The 23,325-nt window shown below is 41.4% G+C and overlaps 1 protein-coding gene across 13 annotated transcripts in view; it reads right to left on the bottom strand.

The window, feature by feature from the left end:
- SLC4A10 (solute carrier family 4 member 10) overlaps positions 1-23,325 on the bottom strand; it is a 240,184-nt gene that overhangs the window by 137,711 nt on the left and 79,148 nt on the right. The window contains exon 1 of one of the 13 annotated variants that reach the window (XM_081943645.1): positions 10,829-10,924. The exons of 11 other annotated variants lie outside the window; for them this stretch is intronic. In XM_081943645.1, coding sequence (XP_081799771.1) covers positions 10,829-10,897 — 69 coding nt within the window. In that variant the 5' untranslated portion in view covers positions 10,898-10,924. Of the gene's footprint in view, positions 1-10,828; positions 10,925-23,325 lie in introns of those variants that run through there. One more of the 13 variants, XM_081943651.1, reaches the window with a different exon arrangement.

The following is a 23,325-nucleotide window of genomic DNA, read 5'->3' as shown; positions in this document are numbered from 1 at the left end:
CCTCTTTTTCACTTAAGACCCTACTTCTAAACAACTGTTGTTGTTTCCCTGTAAATGACAAGCTTTGTTTATTTTGGGGCCCTAATCAATGATGGCAATTTTCTACCGGCCATTCTCCCATGGCTGTATCATTAGCTTAAAATAATGATATAGTAACATCCTTCCACTGCCTGAAATAAGCAGCTGGAGAAAAAACAGGTGCTAAGGATAACAGGCCTCTCAATATTTTCCAGCCTTTTCTTTCAGCAGCTGACTAGGAGCTGGAGGGGGAGGATTCGCACCCATTCCAAAGAGTTTTATTACAGATAAACTAATTTGCAGTTTGCCACTGCAAAAAAAAAAAAAAAATAGCATATCATGAATTTCAATAGAGTTGTAAGATTCAGAATTTGAACTCCAACTCAATAGAGTAGAATTGACAGACAAACGTTTTTTGGAGAAAGGTAAGTGATTTGATTCAGAATCCCGTGTTCACACAGCTGTATACGAGGTCTCTCATGCGTATATTACTCAAAACTACCAGAATAGCAAAATCTTGAAGAAAATGAGACTGTGCTGAAAGAGAAACTGGGAGAAGATCCGATGGCTGGCGACCCCCAGGGGGAGAGCCTTCTCTGCCTTCCCTCTGGAATGAGCTGCCCCCAGAGCTTCGCATAATCCCCGACCTCCGGTCCTTCCGACGCACCCTAAAAAGTTGGCTTTTCCAGCAAGCCGGCCTGACCTATTAATTTTATCTAATTTTTAAATGTTATTGTTATATTAATTGGGTTTGGGTTTTTTGGATACTTATCTAATTTCCTTTTAACTTTTGTGATATGTGTTTTTTAATGTTGTATGCCGCCCTGAGTCCTTTGGGAGAAGGGCGGCATATAAATCCAATAAAACAAACAAACAAACAAACAAGACCTATTTATTCCTTCTGAAAGCCTTTCCTTTCAGGTTATATTGTAGGAATATTGGGTTGATAATAGCTAACTCATTTTGAAATTTGTACATTAAAGTGATTAAAGAAAGAGACGTGAAATTCCTTCCCTGATTACTCGGAATAAGGCCTGCTGAGATTTCTTCCGATTCTTCCATATGCTGAAAGAAAATAATGCACTGTCTGTAAAACAAGCGAAGGTTTAAAAATAATCTGGTATGAGTCATACACTCTGGGCTATCTTGGTTTCAAATTCAAATGTTCTGACTACTTGGTCAGAGTGCAGCTTATGCTTGTTCAGAAATAGTACGTCCTTTCTGCATTCTACACCAGAACTGAAGACCTGTTCCAACAGTTCTTTTTTTGGGGAGCTACTTATCTATCCTCTTCTCCTTATGTCCCTGCTATGAGTTCAAAGTTATGTGCAATTATAGTAAAACTAGGGCTACTTGCACAAAACGTCATTCTCTTGGGAAGTGAAATAAAGTTGCTTTGGTGCAAAGTAGCTTTCCGAAAGAAAAGTCATTTCCATATAGAAATAAGCCTGTCCTACATGTACAAAAATTTTGCTGCATATAAATACATTTGAGGATGCTGTCCCAATTGCATTGCTAACACAGTGTTACATAACTACACACTAAGGATACTTGGAATCTATACATCACACACACACACGTCATGTACTCCAAATCCTTTGGAGGAAGAATGAACATAAATAAATGTAAAAGGTCTGAAAATCTCATGAGATCTTGCTGTTCTAGATTTTACACAAGAACCATAAAAAGATGTCAAGATCTGAGAAGTTCAGCATTTTTCTCACAAGACCTTGGAGGTAAGATTAGCAAATTTTCACCAAGAAATTATTATTTTTTTTCAAGTGGAAGCTCTCATCAACCTATGAGATCACAAAAAGGCAAATAGTGTCTTTAACGAAGCCAAGTCACAAAGCAAATGGCATTTTTCATCTTCAACATGCAGTTGATAAGAAATAAGTTGACAGTGCAAACATGCCTATTAAAAGGTTGGGTAGAAATGTATTCCCTATATTTTAATGACAAGAAAGGGCATCCCAGTCAAACTTCATAAATAAGATGATCCTGAATCTAATGTTTCTTTATTGAACCGTCTCTATTTTTAATTTTTTTAAATAGTCTGCTGATATGAATGAGTATACATTTTTATATATAACTGTATCCAGGTTGGGGAAGTGGAGCCAACCCGGAGAAACCTCAGAGGGTAACGATTCTGGTTTGCCAAGCATATAGACCCACAGAGATTATTGATTGAAAATCCTCAGTGAAAAAGTGGTTCTCAAATGGGAATATGAGGAAAAATTCTGTTGAAGGGTTGCATACAAAGCTGACTCTGCCACCAAAGGAGAAAAATAACCACAAATTTAGATGGAAGCAGCTTCATAAAACAGCAACAGGACAGTGGTGACTGTACAGAAGAGGATCAAAGCAAGAATAGATCTGGCAATAACCAGAAACAGAACTATAGGTAGTTCTTGACATACGACTGTAATTGAGCCCAGAATTAGAGTTGTTAGTTGTACTGATTGTTAAACAAGTTACCCAATGTCCATGCTCAATTTTATGAGTTTTTTCCCAGTGGTCATTAAGTGAACACCAAGGTAATTAAGCGAACCCATTTTGGCCAGTGTGTATATTTTGCCAAAAAACTGGAAATAAATACTGTTTTCCAACAAAAAAAAAATTGCCTTCATAAATTGTGGTCATGTGAATAGCCACAAATGTAGACCAGTTGTCCAAATTGCGATCACATAACTGCAAGGCGGGGTGTGACCATCAGAACTTCAAACCCGGTCATAAATTGCTCTGAGGAGATCCATCATAACTCTGAACGGTCACTAAGCAACCTGCCGGGGACAGCCTGTAATGAAACTGAATTCATGAAAGGATGAGACCCATTTCTTTCAGACTTAGAATCTACAACCCTACCCCGGAAGCAAATTCCAATGAACTCAAGAGAACAGATTGATGATAACAGCAGCAGTCTTGGAATTTCATGTATTTATATTAATCCAATTAACGGTCAACAGTCTTGCTTTTATGATGACTCTGTTCACAAAGGAATAATCTCATTGACATACCTCTACCGCTATTGACAGCATCTACTAAGAACTGAAAAGGGTAGATGTTCTTCTGGCAACTCATCATGCTTCTTGATGCAGGATCCACCATGCCTTCAGTACTACTGTCACTAATATCCCGCTCACAATGATAACTACTGAGCATATGCATAAAAACATTTTTAAAACTAACCCGATACATATTTTCTTCATGCTATTAGTTCAGGTCATCACACACAAACATACGTATATATCAGGGGTGGGTTCCTGCCAGTTCTAACCTCTTCTATAGAAGAGGTTCCACAAACCTACAGTGCCATTTAGAACCGGTTCCAGCTCCCTCCCCCCGCCCGTCTGCACATCATCAAGATGAAGAGCGAGAGGAGGAATTCTGGGAGTTGAAGTCCAAATGTCTTAAAGCTGTCAAGTTTGAACACTCCTGGGGTTTTTTTCTAAAGGGTTAGGGGTGCAAGGGTCTTGTAATGTGACAGTTTTAAGACTTGCGTGCTTCAAATGCCAGAGTTTCTGAGCCAACATTTTGGTTGCTAAGCAAGAGCGTTGTTAAGCGAGTTTTACCACATTTTACAAGTTGCCCACGCCCACCCAGTCACATGGCTGGCAACCTACTCCCACAAAGCAGGCCACACCTACAGAAGAGGTTCTAAAAAAAATTGAAACCCACCACTGGTATATATGTATATCCCGCTCAAGGAAAATTGTGTTCATATAGAAAGAAAAATAGTTTATTTTGGTCCAAGACCAGAGAAGACCAAGAAAACATAACAAGCATGACTTCAAATAGAAATTGCATGAAATAAATTTTAAAACGCAGAAAGTTGAACTGGACTTGAATCTATGTATGATCTTATTCCACCTGAGATGTCTTTTGTTTCATATAGTAAGATGGTTCCAGAAGCAAACCTTACCAAGCTTATAACATCTGTATTTGAATGAAATAAAAGGGAATGGCATAAAATATGCCTGATCTACCCACAATGCTATTAGTAGAAGTGTAATTTGTAGATGAAAGGAATCCTTTTAAAAGGAGCATAATAAAATCCATGCTACAAACACAACAGACCCCAAAAATCAGGAGTTTAGCCATTCTGAATATCTTTCTTGCCTGAAGATATGAGCCAGCAGTATGGAGCAGCTGGGAAAAAAGCCAACACAGTTCTAGGCTGCATAAACAGAAGAATAGAATCAAGATCACATGAAGTGTTAATACCACCTTATAATGCCTTGGTAAAGCCACACTTGGAATACTGCATTCAGTTTTGGTCGCCATGATGTAGAAAAGATGTGGAGACTCTAGAAAGAGTGCAGAGAAGTGCAACAAAGATGATTAGGGGACTGGAGACTAAAACATATGAAGAACGGTTGCAGGAACTGGGTGTGTCTAGTTTAATGAAAAGAAGGATTAGGGGAGACATGATAGCAGTTCTCAATATATCAGGGGTTGCCACAAAGAAGAGGGAATCAAACTATTCTCCAAGGCACCTGAGGGTAGAACAAGAAGCAATGGGTGGAAACTAATCAAGGAGAGAAGCAACCTAGAACTGAGGAGAAACTTCCTGACAGTTAGAACAATTAATCAGTGGAACAGCTTGCCTCCAGAAGTTGTGAATGCCCCAACACTGGAAGTCTTTAAGACGATGTTGGATAGCCATTTGTCTGAAACGGTATAGGGTTTCCTGCCTAGGCAGGGGGTTGGACTAGAAGACCTCCAAGGTCCCTTCCAACTCTGTTATTCTAATCTAAAATAGAACATTTAATTGGAGTAATAAAAATCTACCTTAAAGGAAGTTATTGCAAAGGTAAGAAGCCAGAGCAGAGATTTCAGTGAAGTACCCTAAAGTTCTGCATTGAATCATTCTGTTAAAATTCTTTGGTTTAAAGGTGTTTCAAATAAACTACTTTATAGCTCAGTGACGTGCGGTCAGTAGAGGCAAGGGAGGCAGGGCCTCACCTCTCTTCATGGAATAATAGTATATAATATTATATACTATATATAATATTATATACATCCGTCCGGCCGCGCCCGGGAGACGCGGAGGGAGAAATGTTGTTGGCGCCTCCGGATGACGAACCAGTCGCTTGCTTTCATCATCGGGAGGCCGACAACATTTCTGCCTCCGCGTCTCCCGGGCGCGGATGGACGAAGGTAGCCAGAATGGCGCCGAAGCAGTCCGGCGAGCGAGCGAGGCAGCGAGATCTTCGGTCACTCGTCCACCGGACTGCCTTGGCGCCATTCTGGCTACCTTCGTCCATCCGCGCCCGGGAGATGCGGAAGCAGTCCGGTGAACGAGTGACCGAAGATCTCGCTGCCTCGCTCGCTCGCTCGCCGGACTGCTTCGGCGCCATTCTGGCTACCTTCGTCCATCCGCGCCCGGGAGATGCGGAAGCAATCCGGTGGACGAGTGACCGAAGATCTCGCTGCCTCGCTCGCTCGCTCGCCGGACTGCTTCGGCGCCATTCTGGCTACCTTCGTCCATCCGCGCCCGGAAGATGCGGAAGCAGTCCAGTGGATGAGTGACCGAAGATCTCGCTGCCTCGCTCGCTTGCTCGCCGGACTGCTTCGGCGCCATTCTGGCTACCTTCGTCCATCCGCGCCCGGGAGATGCGGAAGCAGTCCAGTGGACGAGTGACCGAAGATCTCGCTGCCTCGCTCGCTCGCTCGCCGGACTGCTTCGGCGCCATTCTGGCTACCTTCATCCATCCGCGCCCGGGAGACGTGGAGGCAGAAATGTTATCGGCCTCCCGATGACGAAAGCAAGCGACTGGTTCGTCATCTGGAGGCACCGACAACATTTCTCCCTCCGCGTCTCCCGGGCGCGGATGGACGAAGGTAGCCAGAATGGCGCCAAAGCAGTCCGGCGAGCGAGCGAGCGAGGCAGCGAGATCTTCGGTCACTCGTCCACCGGACTGCTTCCGCATCTCCCAGGCGCGGATGGACGAAGGTAGCCAGAATGGCGCCGAAGCAGTCCGGCGAGCGAGCGACGCAGCCTGATCTTCGGTCACTTCCAGAGCCGGAGCGGGATGGAGCAGCCATCGCCTTGGAAGTGAGTCGCGCGGACGGAGCTTTGGGGCTGAGGAGAGAGGCAGGGATGGAGGGAGTGGGGGGAGAGGAGCCGCCCCCCTCACCCCCCAGGCAATGGGGAAAGCTTTCCTGAAATGGGGGGGGGGTGTCACGGGAAATAAAAAGGGTGCGCGCTGGGGGGGGACGAAGGAGGCTTTGGCGTGCCTTAGAGGCGGGCGGGCAAGCAACGAAAGGAGCAGCGAGGGCGGGCGGTGGCTGCAGGCGGCAAGGCTTGAGCGGGGTGAAAGGGACTGGTGCCGGTGGAGGAAGTAATGCTACGCCGCGGTCCCCTTAATGTTCACTCAGGAAGGCGGAGAACGAGACCACGTGGTCTGCACACGTGGTCTGCACACGTGGTCCCATTCCCCGCCTTCCTGATGACGTCACCAGCCTCCCCAGCCATAACCCTCACTGCACGTCACTGTTATAGCTTCTTTGGCCTTTAGATCAGGGGTCTCCAACCTTGGCAACTTTAAGACTTGTGGACTTCAATTCCCAGAGTTCCTCAGCCAGCAAAGAATCCTGGGAGCTGAAGTCTACAAGTCTTAAAGTTGCCAAGGTTGAAGGCCCCGGTTTTAGATAATTCTATGGACACAAGAATGGTGGCAAGCCATGCCCTCTTAGTTTCTTTTCCAGAGAGCTTATCTACCTGGAATAGTGCTGATCATAAAAGTCAAGGGAGCTATGTCTTTCGGACAAAATAACAGTTGTAGTCAACGAATGAGCCTACATTCTCAAAACAGACTTCAAAGGGGGGGGGACTGGTTTCAAAGTGCAGTACAGCATTTGGGAACACAACAAAGTGAGGTGTCCTTGTTGCTCTCTGACCTTTCATTACCCATTATTAGTGGTGAGTTGCAGGTGGTACGTCCCGATAAGGGCCTACCGGAGCCTGCCCAGAGCACCAGATATCATTCCGGTAGGTGCTCCGGAGGGCCCACCCGTCCGCTTGAGCTTCTTACCAGTCTTTTAGGCCTTCGCCGCTTCTGTGCATGGCACATACAGCGCTAAGACGCATGTGTGCGCAGCATTGTGTGCGTCCATGTGGACGCTGCCGGGCCCGTTCCAACTTTACCAATTGGAATGAGATCCGGAACCCACCACTGCCCATTACCCATCAACCCTGAAGTACAAATATTCTCCTTTACTGATACCCAACAAAGTGTTCCCAAACTTGCCCGCAGAAATGTAGACTGCATTTTTTTTTAAAAGCTTTCGTAAGCCTAGGCCCAGCTTTCACAAAGGATTGTGGAAATATATTTGAAAAATAGGACATTTAAGCTGTGTTTTGATGAAATATAAATGCATCACGAACGCAGGTAGTCCTCGACTTACAACAGTTCGTTTAGTGACCGTTCAAAATTACAACAGCACTGAAAAATGTGACTTCAGGACGACCATTTTTCAAAGTTATGACCTTTGCAGATCAAAATTCAGAAGCTTCGCAACTGGTTCACCTTTATGACCATTGCTGTGTCCCAAAGGTCACGTGATCACCTTCTGTGAGCTCCCGATAAGCAAAGTCCATGGGGGAAACCAGATTCATGTAACAACTGGGTTACTAACTTATCAAACTGCAGTGATTCACTTAACAAATGTGGCAAGAAAGGTCGTGAAATGGGGCAAAATTTATTTAATAACTATCTCACTTCACAACAGAAATATTGGGCTCTATTGTGGTTGTAAGTCGAGGACCACCCGTACATTTCTTCAAAATTTTCTGTTACCTACTTCAGTTCTTCCCTTATAAGTGTCAGCAAACTGTAGTTTGCTATTGTAATTGTTCAGCATGTCCTCAGCTTACACTGTACAATGTAAAATTCTACTTTCTCATCCCAGATGCAAGGTACTGTACGTGGAAGCCAGTTAGCAGCAAGCCAAAGTTCACAAACACATAATGGGACTCTTGATTTTCCCAATCTATTCATCCCTGAACGTTTCCCTATGTACGTTTATTAGGAAGCAAAGGAACTGAGAGCTGCTGTCGTTGTCACGAACTGAAGTCTGGTTCCTCCTGTCTACTGCTGTCTCCATGATCATTTCTGCTTTCCTCTCTCACTGGCTCAGACGTGTGTACAGCCAGCCAATCCAATTGCGAGTAAGAAAGCATCCTAATGCCATACAACCAATGAGGGACAGCTTCACGTGGCCACCACTTTCACTTTCCTAAACCTTGGAATCATTTTGAAGGTGACCCCCTCAGCTTCTTCTTCTCTGAGAAGCTGAGAACAAGAGTAAACAAATCACTACCTTGGCAGAAGCTGCTACAGATCCAGCAACAGTAAAAAAAAAAAAAAAAAAAACATGCCATAGTGAAAAAGCAGTACTGTCGTCTGGCACTTTGGGGAAAAACCTGCAAATGTCACTCCTACTCATTTTCTGGGCTACTGAGGGGTGGTGTAAGAATTCCTGTCACTGGGGAAATGGAGCCAAAGATCCGAAGCAAACCAGCAGAAGCAACCTCCCTGTAGTTCCATCTATACAGTAGCTCAGCTGCAAATAAACTGGCCAAATCTCCCAGAAGGGAAATATCTTTACTTGGTTTTACTTGGTAAGTCAGGACATTGTTATAGGCAAATAATTGAGAAGGACAACAATGTTTTTGAGATTAATTATTTAGATATCTTCAGCCAGTGCAACAAATGGAGCAAAGCTACTGTATCCCATAACTAATCAATTACGTTTAGTGATATCATAAAGGCCAAATGATCTATCCCAAAATGACAGACAGTATTACCAAAAATTGCATAGGTAGGTAGGTGGGTGGGTGGGTGGGTGGATGATAGATAGGTAGGTAGGTAGGTAGGTAGGTAGGTAGGTAGGTAAGTAAGTAGGTAGGTAAATGAGAGAGAGAGAGAGAGATGGATGGATGGATGGATGGATGGATGGATGGATGATAGGTGGGTGGGTGGGTGGGTGGGTGGGTAGGTAGGTAGGTAGGTAGGTAGGTAGATAGATAGATAGATAGATAGATAGATAGATAGATCCCTGAAATTATTCACTGAACTCTGAGTCAGCTCTATACAAGACTTTATAACAAATAAGAATGATTATGATTGCTAAATAAATAAAATAAACTTAGCCAGAGAAATCATTAGAATATCTGAACTCTCAGGAATTTCCGTAGGCTGCCAAGAAACAGAATGTACTCCTTGCATTAAAATTCTCCAAAATTCAATTCTGAAAGATTAAATATGGTTTGTTGCAATGTTGAAAAAGTTACATTAAAACCATTCTAAAACTAATCAAGATTAAGAATGTGTCCTTTCCCTTGCTGTTAATCAAAATATAAGCTGGATAAGAACTCTACAAAAAACATATAAATTACACTTACAAGCAACAAGCTAAATGTTGTTTTAATATATGTTTTTAATTAAAAAATTGTGGCCTTGACTGAACCCTTATTCTTCAGTGAACCTTAGCTTTAGACTTCTTGCCACATGTATTTTGGAAAATAAACTGAGAGGGGAATGATACAGATGCAAGTTTAAATTTCATTTTCGGAAACTGCATTTCCAATACTATCCTCCCTTGAACTTTAAACATACACATTTGTTTAAAAGAGAAAAGAAAACTTGAAATCCAATTCTTAGGATTCAAGAATTAGAAAGGACCCAGCTCCTGGGACGATCTGCACAAACTATACATCAACAACACATGAGGTGTAACATGATCGCATATAAGGAACATCAGCCTGAACATTTTTCTTAGCTTTAAAATATATCCCAATTGGTTACCATGGAAATACCCAGAAAACAGTCAAAGCAGAGCAATTAGTGCATTAACAAATCCCCCCTCCCCCTATAGTCATATTTGTGTTTACTTTTAGATATAATCTCTTTCAATGCTCTGTGAGATGCACGGATAAGAGCTTTCTTCCTTGGGTGATTCAGCATGAACATGGTTAAATTGATTATAGTTGCTTTCCATTTCCTTTCCCCTGCATAAAAATAGGCTGCCACTGATTTATATAAAATACAGATCAAGCTGTCTCCTTTTTCTAAAACTTTCTTTCAAAAACCTAACCTCTGTTAATATAACGGAGCTGATGGGAGTCAAGCCTTAAAAAGCGGCAAAATATTACATCCATTAAAATCACGTCAGCTTCTTTTATAGGTAAGTTTGTCACCAGTTAAAAGAAACAGAGAAATTTGGGAAAAGGCTTTTCAGTTTTGAAAACCTTCAAAAAGCCTTCCCACTTTTGAGTGAAGTTAGGCAGATCTCTTTTAAAAATGCTAACATCAACTCTATACCTCTATACTACTTTCTGGAATAACTGAGCCCTGTTCCTGATTATATTGCCTATTTTCAGACTGCTCTCATAACTGCATTAAAATGTATCTTAATGGAAGATATGCATAATTCTACCCAACCTGCTACTACGTGTATGAACTTTTAACACAAGATATAAATGAAAAACCTTCAAGGTTTTTTGCATCATGTACAGGTGCTTTAGCAGAACCAGCATTAACACCAAGATGTATTTGCTCGTTTTTAAAATTCCTTTTGACAGCGAGCGATTGCACGTTTTGATTTCTCACACGCACACACTTCCCCCACCCCCCCTTATTTCCTACCATTTGAATGAGCGCGTGAATTTCTAAAACCGGCAAGGATACCCTCCCATATCTCCCCCCCCCATTTAAAAATGAACCCCTGCATCTATTGCCACTAGATAGCATTATTCATCTAAGCTGCAATAGGAAATAGGAATATAAAAAGCAGAGAGCCATACCTGGTGACTTAGAGACTGGAATGGCTCACCGATTCCAAGATGCATGGCCCTTTTATTCCCAGAGAGCATCTCCTGCCTTATGAAAACGAATCACTCAGCTATCTAGCTCCCAGGCATCCTTTGGCTAGCAAAGAAAATGCCAATCCTCTCCATTCTGAGGCAAGGAGCAGCTTTCTCTAGTGTTTCGAAATGCCAGATCTCCAATGTATTACTCCCACCCAGCCCCCATCAGTCATCCTCATCTAGAAGCGGCAGAAGCATCCACAAAGCTACATCGCTGATGCCGGTAATGGTATCTGAAAGCACTAAGCTTAGCGCTTAAAGCAATCCTGCAGCATCCAAGCAGAGCAAGCTGCATTCTCCAGCCCCTCACGGGTGTTACTCTTTCAGAGGAGGAAGATGGCAGCGGCGTTTAATCTGCGGACAATTCAAAGTGAACACAGCCATTATGTAACAAGGAAGGAAGGAAGGAAGGAAGGAAGGAAGGAAGGAAGGAAGGAAGGAAGGAAGGAAGGAAGGAAGGAAGGAAGGAAGGAATTTTTTGCTTGGCCACTTGATAATAAACTATACTCTTTTTCAATAGAAGACACCATTATACAGTGCAGAAAAAAAATCAGGTTTAAAATCAGGCACTTATTTCAGATCTTTAGAACCACAATCATGAATGCATCAAATTCTATTACACTTAAAACACTTTATGTATCCGATGCATGTGTGTTTGTGTACATCTATCAGTTTGATTCTGTTTCCATCATCCTTGTTGCATTTTTTTTCACATTGTTTCTCCAATAGCAATCCAGAAATCAACTTGGCTTAAAATCATGCCAGTGTTATGACAAATGTATTTCAGGACCGAACAGCACAATCAAATGTCTTTATTTGTATTCTAGTAGCCATCTTATTCATCACAATTTTTATTGCTCCCTCATGAAAAACTGTGAATAATTTATGAACAGCATACAAGTATAATCTGATTATATCTCACAATATTTTAGCATGAATCGTCCTGTATGTTTTAAATTGTGATTACACAAATGAAGTTGCTCTTAAATGAAATACAAAAAACAAAAACTAGCATGTCCCCTAGAGAGATCCTGATCCTGAAACCAGAAATACCACAGAATTTTCCAAGGGATTAATTCTGAGTCAGGGGCATAAAGAAGACCGTAATATTCTCTCAGAACTGAGGGGGAAAAGATTGAACAGATTGAAAAACTATCAAATTTATTTTCAGCACTTGCTTGAAAATAACATTTCACTGCAGGGACATCCGTATGGAATTGTCAGAAGTGCCATATGAGGACAAGATTCTTAGAGCCTAAGGATTAAGGAGAGCCAGTTTGGTCTAGTGGTTAAGGTACCAGACTACAAACCAGGAAACTGTGAGTTCTAGCCCAGCCATAGGCATGAAAGCTGGCTAGATGACTTGGGGCCAGTCATTCTCTCTCAGCCCAACCCACTTCAAAGGGTTGCTGTTGCTGTTGCTGTTGCTGTTGCTGGGGGGGGGGGGAATGGGAAGAAGTAGTTCACTTCCTTGATTACTTGTAAAATAATAAAGGCAGGATAAAAATTTAATAAATAAACAAAATACTGAAACCGTGTTTTGTCAAGACTATTAGGGAGAAGCAATGGCAGAGGAAGAGGAGTGTCTCTGGCTGTGATGACACCTCAGCGTGTGGAGAGGGCAGGTTCCCTCTGATCTTCTCCATTAGGGAATGGAATCACACATCTTATGGCCATATCAAGAAGGAGTGACAGTTGTTGCTATAGGAACACATCCCCACCACTCCAGCCCTAGTACTGTGCTTTGATAGGAGCAGAGAGTGGACCCCTTGGCTGCCCCACGGAAGTGTAGATCTGGGCTCTCATCTCCAATTTAGGATGAGGTGCAATGCCTATCTGCCCTACGAGCTGTTGCTGTTCCATTGGATATGAAGCATAATCCCCCTACAAAAGGCCTAGATCCATGATGGCGAACCTATGGCACGCATGCCAGAGGTGGCATGCAGAGCCATATTTGCCAGCACGGCAGCCCTCAGTTGCATGCGCCTCAACATGTGCGTGCCAGCCAGCTGATTTTCTGCCTACTGGAGGGCCGGGGAAGGCCGTTTTTGCCCTCCTCAGGCTTCAGGAAAGCCTCCAGAGCCTGGGGAGGGTGAAAAACAGGACGAACGGGCCAACCGGAAGTTCAGAAATGATCTGTTTCCGCCTTCCGGAGGGCCTCCGGGGGGGGCTGGGGAAGCCGTTTTGCTCTCCCCATGCTTCAAGAAAGCCTCCGGAGCCTGGGGAGGGCAAAAATTCTCCCTGCATAGGGGGCGCGCATGTGTATGCGCAGGGGCGCGTGTGCATACCCAGGTGGGTGGGACGCATTCCATTATAGGTCTAGGCACACACGCATGCACAATAGCACACACACACCATTTTGGCATGCCTTTAGAAAAAGGTTAGCCATCACTGGCCTAGAGGGCTGCCCACCCTTTTTTCAAAGGATGAGATAAAACTTAGGAGACGGAGTGACAAAACTTCCATGTGACACAATCTTGGTATATGAAAATAGGAGCACTCCTGCTTACTAATAGATGTTGATGAGAGCATAGCCTGGTAGCCCAGTAGCAGCTGGGCTCCGTATAATCCAGCCTCAAGTAAGTCATGAAATGGAAATGGGGAAAGTTCACGAACCAATTTGGAATGAACGTAATAATCACAACTTGACTCTTTATCATGCTGAGTCATTGTCATTGTGTTATCCCATTTATTGATTAGGGAAGAACAATGGCAGGTTTCAATAGCAAGGGAGTATAAAAGGTTTGAGGAATGCTCTGACTGATTTGGAAAAGAAAGTTACAGGTAGCCTTTGACTTACAACCACAACTGAGCCCACGATTTCTGTTTTTAAGCAAGACTGTTGTAAACTGAGTTGTGTCCCATTTTGCGAGCTTTTTTGCCGCAGTTGTTAAGCAAATCGGTTCAGTTGTACATACTGGTTGCCAAGCACCCCAGTTTTGATCACGAGACCCTGGGGATGCTGCAATGGTCCTAAGTCTGAAAACTGATCCTAAGCCACTTTTTTCAGTGCTGTTGTAACTTTTAACGTTCACTAAATGAATGGTTGAAAGTCAAGGGCTACCTGTAGACATTAAAAAGTGGATGCTATTGAATTTTCGTATGGAATGGAGAGGGTGCTGGAAGGAAGGAGCAAAATGGGGATAAGAAGGGGGGAAAAGAAGGAAAACAACAAGATTTTGGAAGAGCAGAAGATTCCGGAGAACAAAACAGATCAGTTATGGGTCCAGAAGAAAAGAGTCAATCTTTTCTTGTTTTAATTCAGCCAGACAGTGTCAGCTGGTGACCCCCAAGGGGAGAGCCTTCTCTTTGGGAGCGCCTTCCCTCTGGAATGAGCTGCCCCCGGAGCTTCGCATAATCCCTGACCTCCGGTCCTTCCGACGCACCCTAAAAAGTTGGCTTTTCCAGCAAGCCGGCTTGGTCTGTTAATTTTATCTAATTTTTTAAATGTTATTGTCATATTAATTGGGTTTGGTTTTTTGGATATTTATCTAATTTCCTTTTAACTTTTGTGATATGTGTTTTTTAATGTTGTACGCCGCCCTGAGTCCTTTGGGAGAAGGGCGGCATATAAATCCAATAAAACAAACAAAAACAAACAAACAAACATACTGTTACTGACAGCACACTGTTAATTCACACAACCGTAATGTTTTCATGTTTTGGTTGTGATCAACTGGGAAATGGGGACATTGTGGGAAAGGAAATCTTTCTTGGATCTTTCCTTCACCAAGTGTAGCTTTTTCTCTCTTTTTTGTACCATTTCATTCATTGTTCTACAATCATTTTATGGTGGGGAAAATAAACCTTAGTACTTATACTATTTGCATTCCCACATTTTCCTTCAGAGGGCTTGGTATACATCAGATGATGAAAATCTTGTCAACACACCACCCTTATCCTGTCTAATAAAAAATGATCTTACTAAATTCAAGGGAGTTTTCTCCTAGTATACAGTATATATTTATGGTGTGTGTGTGTGTGTGTGTGTGTGTGTGTGTGTGAGAGAGAGAGAGAGAGAGAGAGAGAGAGAGAGAGAGAGAGAGAGAGAGAGAGAGAGAGAGAGAGAGAGAGACTCACATTCAAACCAATACTCCTGTTGTCCTACTCATTCTTATCCTATCCCAACCAACAAATGCATGCCTGCATTTAAACCAGAAGCATGAGATATTGTATGGCAATTTGTTAAAATACTGAAAATCCAGTACTCAGAAAATAAATATCTGTATTTCCAAATTGTGATGGGGTGGATAAGCTAAACTTCTGCTCCTGAGATGGCTGGCATATCACAAGTTTAGCTTTCTGATTCTTGCTATATCCAGAAGCCATGAGAATAAAATCCCTCTTGGATCTGCCATTAGAAATTCACTAAGAGTCAGCATTTTACGGGCAGATATTAGAGTTTCATTGGTCAAATGAATCCAGTATGAATTTCCACCTCTGCCTTACTTGGAGAAAACAGGAGAAATATTAGCCGAAAAGTCATTATCTAAAAGAGCTATATAGTACATTTATTCTGCTCAAGGGGACATTTTCAAACCGTAAAGGATTTGTGTTGGTATTGTAAAAATAGCTGAAACTACTGCTCTATTAACTGGTTGCTGACAGATATGGGGGGAAATATGGGAAATGTAAGGAAATAACCCTTCCTTCCTGTCCCACAAAATTCACAGGATTGTTAGTCATTTACAAAATATGGAAAAACAGAACCAAAACAACCATGACATGTCCAATTAAAAAATCTAAAATCAACATTATAAAAACTTGAATCTATGGCTAATCTTACATTAATCATGCACTAACTATGTGGTTGAACCTCAGTTGTTAGCACTTTTTATTTCTAAATGCAGTGAGAGGACCCAGTCCAATTTCAACAGCAGGGCTACACTAACGAGTTGGCATTGTTACTGAAAAGTACTGCCTTCTGACTACGTATCCTTCACTTCCGATATGTAGGAAACTCGCAGAGGTTTCTCCCAACCCGATTGTACAAGTCAAACCGATTCCGTTTGAAGTAAGCAGTCTTGGAAACTGAACGCTCAGACACAGAGGCTGCTCTTTTGAATAGCTCGTTTCAAAGTAAAGTTGAAAGTAGAGTAGAACCTCAGGAGAAAACCAATATTTAAGAAGGGTGGGAGGCCTCCATATAATTTGTTTATATATTTCCTAGTTTAGGATTTCATGCGACTCTAATCTCAGTATTGTAAACAGCTAAGATGACTGAAATAGGCCTACAAACACACTATGTTGTTATGATAAAATAATAATTTAATAATATTCCATCAAGAAGGTTGGGGTTCCAGAAAACGCCCCCAACAAAAGAAAAGTCAGAGGCTAACAAGTCCCCAAAGCTCCACTTTATTAGAGATGTCTGGACAAACCTGAATCTGAGAGTTCCAGCTTTTCCCCCACCCAAAAGAAAGTCAAAGATCCATCCCCTGCACCCACAAGTCCACCACATGGTCCAATCATTTCTTCAATACACCTGGAGATAAGGTGACCAACCGTCCTCCTTTAGGGAGGACAGTCCTTCTTTTGTAAGTTCTGTCCTCCCTTGAAAAGTGTCCTCCTACATGTCCTCCTTTTTGATATTTGAAGGCTAATCTGTTGCGCGTTATGTGACGTATTTTATTAAACAGTTTTTAATAGTGTTTTTTTTACTTCATCGCAAGTATATTGAACAGATATTGAACCTTGTGTTGAATTTTTATCTAAAGAAATGCTAGACATTAAAATAGACGACAATTGAAGAAATTAGAAGACTGAATGTATATTTAAATTCTGAAAAATTAATACAATGGGAAAATCAACATGTTGAAATTGATAAAAGATGGGTGGATATTTTCAGCCATTTCAAAAATGAACATATTCCATGTGAACATTTATTTATACTTGTTCAATTTACGTTGTGCTGCCCTGGAACTAATGCAGCAGTTGAAAGAGTTTTTTTCAATTGCCAAAGATTTTTCGACAAGTGAGAAATCGAGATTGAATGTTGATAGTCTAGCTGCAGCACTTGCCGTAAAATTCAATATGAAGGATATTTCTTATTCAGATATTTCCAATATATTGTTAGAAGATGATACATTGAGAAAAAAATATTAATTCAATGGAAAAGTACTCATTTAAATAATAATTAACAGGCATGTAAGCATAATTACAATATAAAACGTTGCAAATGTTTTCATTATGCATATATCATATGTTAGTGTATTATTGTTGCAATGAATAAAATATTTCTTTTATTTACGATATATTTTTCCCAATTTATCTGTCCTCCTTTTCATTGTAAAAAAGTTGGTCACCTTAGCATTTTGGACAATAGAACGTGTTTTGTCCTCCTTTTCATTGTAAAAAAGTTGGTCACCTTACTGGAGACAATCCCCAGTCACTCCCATTCAGGTGCAAGGCCGGTTGTCCTTGACTCTCAGAGAAGGAATGTTGTTATGGCTAATCTTCCACCACTCCTTACAAGTCCCCCTCCCAATTTCCCAGGCTCTAAATTTGGCACACTAGAAGCTCCAAAGTAAAAGATGGCTTCCACATCTGACAGTGTCATTCATGCACTCATTTCACTCTCCAGGGCCCTATGGAATAGCCGGGTCCTGAGTGCCCTCCATAATACCAACAAGACAGGGTCAGCTTTGTCTCCAAGGCTAGGCTGTTTCAGAAGAGGGAGGGTCATAACAGAGGGGGGCCCTAACAGAGCACAAACTCATCCTTATGTCTCATTTTTATTACCCTGGAGTCAAGAGAGCTTCTGAATCAACCATCATTAAATCTCATCCCTTTTCCCATATCCAGACTTTAACCATCTTTGGATACTGGGAATGAGTTCAATGCCTCTCCTAATTGGCTCAGCATACGGATGATACCTCAACCTATATTAGCAAATGATCTTTCCTAGTGACTTCACATAGATATAAAACAGTAATGGAGAGACGACAGAGGCTCGTGTCAACCTATATCGGAATTCCAAAGGCTCAAACTCTCCCTGCCAACACCACTTACTGATATCGCTCACGGCCTGTTCAGGAGATAATGAACCTCTGCAATACACTGCAAAAGTTTATCAACTTCAAAATAATCAGACATATCAGATTCACAATACAAATTGGAAGGGACGGCTAAGAGGACAGAATCAAGAGTCAAAGAGTTTTATAGGCTGAAAATCTATCAGGGTGCAAAGCAACCACATAAACCAGGGGTGTCAAACTGGCGCCCCGCGGGCTGGATGCGTCACGCGCAGGCCACGTCCAGCCCAGCTCCGCGAATGGGGAAAACATCACAAAACGTCACATGACAACAACGTGACACAGTGAGTTTGACACCCGTGACATAAACAATGACATTCAACAGAAATAAAAGTGCAATAGACCTCATGCACTGCTGCTGCATCTAAAAGTACTATTGCAGAAAGTATTAATATGGATGACTAAAGTTTGTCACGATCTTACTTCCCAAGATCAATCAATCTGTTCATACATGCTACTTTCATAATTGAAAATAAGTCACATCATCATGTTATATTGTGACTCAAAAGAGAATACGGATATAACCCTGTTCAGAATTAACAGTCTTTTGAAGTTGGCCTTAACATGATTTGCCATCACTTCATTTTAGAATGTATTTACATTCTTCTTCTTTATTTACATTCCACCATTGTGTTCAGTGCATAAAAGGCAGCCAGCCATAAAGAAGATCCGCGCCAGTTTTAATGAAACCAGCATCCAAAATGTGCATTTTGTGGTGCCAATTCTCTGTTGTTCATGATGTCAGTGTTTGCAAGGGGGTTCTTTAATGTTTTCGGATTACAAGATGGCACAACACAGTATCCATTGATATCAGTCTGAAACCCATAAATGAAAACTATGCTAATTTATTTTGCTCAACAAAAGGAAATCTCTCCATTTGAATTGAACACACAATAAACCCAAGCAAACACAAATAGACAATAATAATGGAAACAGTATTTCAGAAAAGCATTCATTTTATGCTCTTTGGGTCTTGGATATGGAAAACTTTTCGAATGTATTATTCTGTTTATCTGAAAAATGTATCTTGCTTAATTTCTGGTTTGTTCCAAAGGTGCTTTTTATCAAAAGGCAACTGGAGTTTCTTGGTTGTTTTTTTTTTCTTTGAAAATGTTTCGCTTCTCACCCATGAAGCGTTCTGGAAAAATGCACCTTTCGGACAACCATGGTTGTCCATGGATGATTGAGAATCTCCATAATATACTGGGTTTTTTTCATTAAACCATGATAATAAGATCACAGTTTAATATGGAGAATGTATTCTCCATATTAAAAAGAGTTTTGGAGGCTCATCTCACTCATTCTTAGTTGGCTCTGTAACATCTAGTCTCTTTCTGACTGTAACCATCTCCTTGTAACTTTTAGCTTGCTTACACTCTTCTGGTGTCATGTGTGTGCACATGTATAGTACACACAGTTTTTTCTTCTTCCCTAATGCATCATATCCAATTCTCTCTAACATGCCTTGGAAGATTCATTACTGGCAATGTGAACAGAATTCAAAGCAGCAAATCATTATAATAATTGACCCAATACAAATGAGTGCATGGCAGGTTTAAAATGTTTTTGCAAAGAAATATAAATGTAACATGTTGCGAAGAATATACTGAACATGCATTGAAATGCTGTTAGGTTCACCAGTCAAGTGATATAGGTAAATATTATTGCTGTGAATTAGTTATTTGGGAGCCACAGGAAGGGACTGCCCCCATATGAGCCACGGTGGTGCAGTGGTTTGAATGTAGTACGGCAAGCTACTTCTGCTGCCTGCCAGTTGCCTGCAATTTGGTAGTTCAAATCTCACTAGGCTCAAGGTTGACTCAGCCTTCCATCCTTCCAGGGAGGGTAAAATGAGGACCCAGATGGTTGGGGCCAATAGGCTGACTCTGTAAACCTCTGTAAGTCTAAGTGCTATTGCAGCTAATGGGACAAAAATAACTATGCCTGTTAAAATATGGCATTGTTGAACACTACCAAGACCTCAACCTATCAGGAATGATAGCAAAAAAAAAAAAGGCTAAGTGGAATCAGGATTCTGGTGATTGGATATGATTGGAAGTGAATTGTGTCCTCTTAAAGATGCCAGACACAATAACTGATTTATATATCACCATAAATCATGAGTTTTTTTAAACTGTGGATAAATCAGAGAGGTTTGACAAATGAGCAGATGACACATCAAAGCTGGGATCATACATCAGATTAAAGCACAAACTAGCAAATCTCATTATAAATCAGCATGACAGCTAATGTGTGTCCCATCATTCTGGGATTCTTAATCTCTGCCATATTCTTAATCCCTACCATGTAACCGTTATTAAAAACAGGCATTACTTCACTGAAGCAGAAAACAATGGCACACAGGCTGGAAGCAACATTTTAGAATCTACGGTAACATCCTTCCTGGGCTAACAATAATACCTTTTGGGGACCTAAAATAATACCTTTTGGGGACAAGAAATGCTAGGTTAGTACAGTACACTCTTATAAAAGTTAATGTCACATAATGTTGCTTCAAGTATAAAAAAAGGTGAAAATACAATGAAGCTGACATTGAAATGGTTGCTAGTGTATAGTCTATGAATTACATCCCTTTAGCTGTATATATTGTAATGGGCTTCCAAGAAGTTATGTAGGTAGACCTTGTCTACTTGGCAGCAGGAAGGCAGATTGAATCATTCAAGTTACGATACAGAAAGGAAAACGTTTTATCATTATCAATGAGGATGATTGGGGGGGGGAGGGTGAAATATAATTCTGGAGAATCAAATATAAAAGAGGATCAAATTTTGTTTGCTGACGCCATCATGATCCAATGAAGATACAAGTGGGAGATCTCTATGCAAGGATTTTCATCAGAAGCAATATCAGTAGGGAAGGGTAGACAAGAGGTTCACTCCATAAATACTGGAAGGTGTCACCTACAACCAGGAGATTTATTCTGTCCTGCCTGGAAAAACATAAGCATTGATTGTTTCCTGAGATGGAGGCAGATCAATCTTGGGGTTGCCTCAGTAGGATCTGATAAGAGCTATAACTTTGCAAAGCAAACCTCTATTTGTGAGTGGCTGACTGCTATCCCTGATTTCCCCCCCCCCCATCAATATATGAACTTATGCATAAAGATTGGATGTAGGAAGCACCAATTTCATACCTGTAATGTAAGATGTAGACGATATGAAAATGGAATGGACGTCTTGTTTGTTTGTTATATATAACAACATATACATAATATATTATCTCTCTCTATATAAAAACAGCTCTGTGTGTGTATGTTCCAGCATAACTCTGGAATGCCTTGAGCAATTTCAACCAAACTTGGTACACAGATGACTTATTCTCTGGAGACAAATACTGTGGGGGTAAGACACCACTAACCACCCCCCTCGGCGTGTGTGTTCTGTTAAGATACAACCTGTTGTATTGTACTGACATACTGGCTTCTACTGCACAGTGCTGTGGAGTTGCCATGGTAACAGGTTCACAGTACTCCAAAAGGGCTCCCTCTGGTAAGGGGGAAAATCCAACATTAGAAATTAAGTTTGGTCCAGACATTTTCCCCCTATAAATAAATATCTGGTCAACGCCGGGTTATCGGCTAGTACATATATAGAATATACATACATACACATACACATACATACCCAACATACATATATACATAACCATACAGACCCAACTCAGCTGATTCCTGGCATCTTATAATAGCCCTATTATAGAAGATTGATTTGGGATGTGGCAAGAGTCCTAGACCACATGAACGCCAATAGAAGCATGTAGAAACCAAGGAAACACCAATGTGAAAAATTGGTCACTTGCAGGGGATGGGACTGGAAGCTTTGCACCATTTAACCCAATAAATCAAAGGTGTTCAGTTTCAGCTATGTTTGGGTGAGGAGTAAAGGAACCTAGGGTGTTTAAGATCTCCAGAGGAGAGATTCTTTCTGGAAAAACACTGGCAATAGTATGCCTTGAATCTGTGTGTCATTAAGGCTATGTTGACGCCTAACTTGCCTTTGGAATACAACCATTGTACTCATATGCATAGCTGGAATTTTAATCCCCAAACTGACACTACTACTGCTTATTCTTTGTAACCCACATAAAAGATTCGTACCTTACAAGCAAGTAAATGTATGGAGCTGCACAGAAGGCAACTCTGTCTTAGTATAGAATTGAATGCCAGTATTAACAATTGAGGACCAGGTGGTACTTTGGAATGAAGCATGATATCATTTTATAGTTTTTCATCAAATAAAATTTCCAAACTAACAAAAGGATCTCCCTCTCTCTCTCTCTCTCTGACTCTTCTTCTTTTTTTCAAAAAGGCAAAGTTGTCCTTTCAGCTACGGTTCTAATTATTTCTGCACAAAGGCATAATGCCAAGACATGTTAATAATACACATCATCATCTGTTCCAGGAAGTCCATTGACTCACCTGGCAGCTTGCGGTGAAACCCTCACCACAGCTGGTTGCTTACCAGAAGCAGAAATTCTTTCTCTCAGTCCTCAATAAAACTGAATGTTCTGATAACTTCTCATGCCAGCCATAAGCTGGCATAATGGTTAACTAGAACACAGTCAGCAAATGGTGGACAAGTGAGTCACACACACACAAAAGTCCCCCAAAGATAATAGTAATTGCAGTTGCTTTCAAACACCAGCAGGAATGATCAGAACCAAACATCTGGGAAGACAAAGGCCTCTGTGCTGTTTCACAGTGCCATGAAGAAGCATGCAAAGACTTATCAACACTATTTGATATTTCAATATAGTTGTGGTACTTATATATAAAGGTGCTCTGAACCCAACAAACATTGGCCCAAGCCAGGAGAGGATTGACATTTGACCTAAACAAGAAGCTGAACTATAACTCCTCCACCCAGTCTTGAAAACCACCAGTGTCGGTGGATGAACAATCGGGAATATGAGAAGTACCAGAGTACATGGCTATGCTAAGAAACTGCTTAATTCAAAAGTTCAGGAATACAGATAGTCCATTTACAACCATTGATTTAATGACCCGTTCAAGGTTCCAAAGCACTGAAAAAAGCAACTTATAACCATTCTTCCCACTTGGCAGTGTCCTCATGATCAAAAAAACCGGATGCTTGGCAACTGGCATGTACAGTATCTATGAATGTTGCACTATCCCCGAGCCACATGATCACCATTTGAGATCTTCTGACAAGCAAAGTCAATCAGGAAGCCAGATTCACTTCACAATTGTGTTTCTAACTTAACTGCAATAATTCAGACAATAGAATAGAATAGAATAGAATAGAATAGAATAGAATAGAATAGAATAGAATAGAATAGAATAGAATAGAATGGGCCTTGGAGACCTTCTAGTCCAACCCCCTGCTCAGGCATGAAACCCTATACCATTTCAGACAAACG

The sequence above is a fragment of the Natrix helvetica genome (genome assembly GCF_964273705.1).
Source record: "Natrix helvetica genome assembly, chromosome: 1".
Classification (NCBI taxonomy): domain Eukaryota; kingdom Metazoa; phylum Chordata; class Lepidosauria; order Squamata; family Natricidae; genus Natrix; species Natrix helvetica.
Note: the sequence above shows the minus strand (reverse complement) of the source record. Positions and strands in the feature narration are given on the sequence as shown.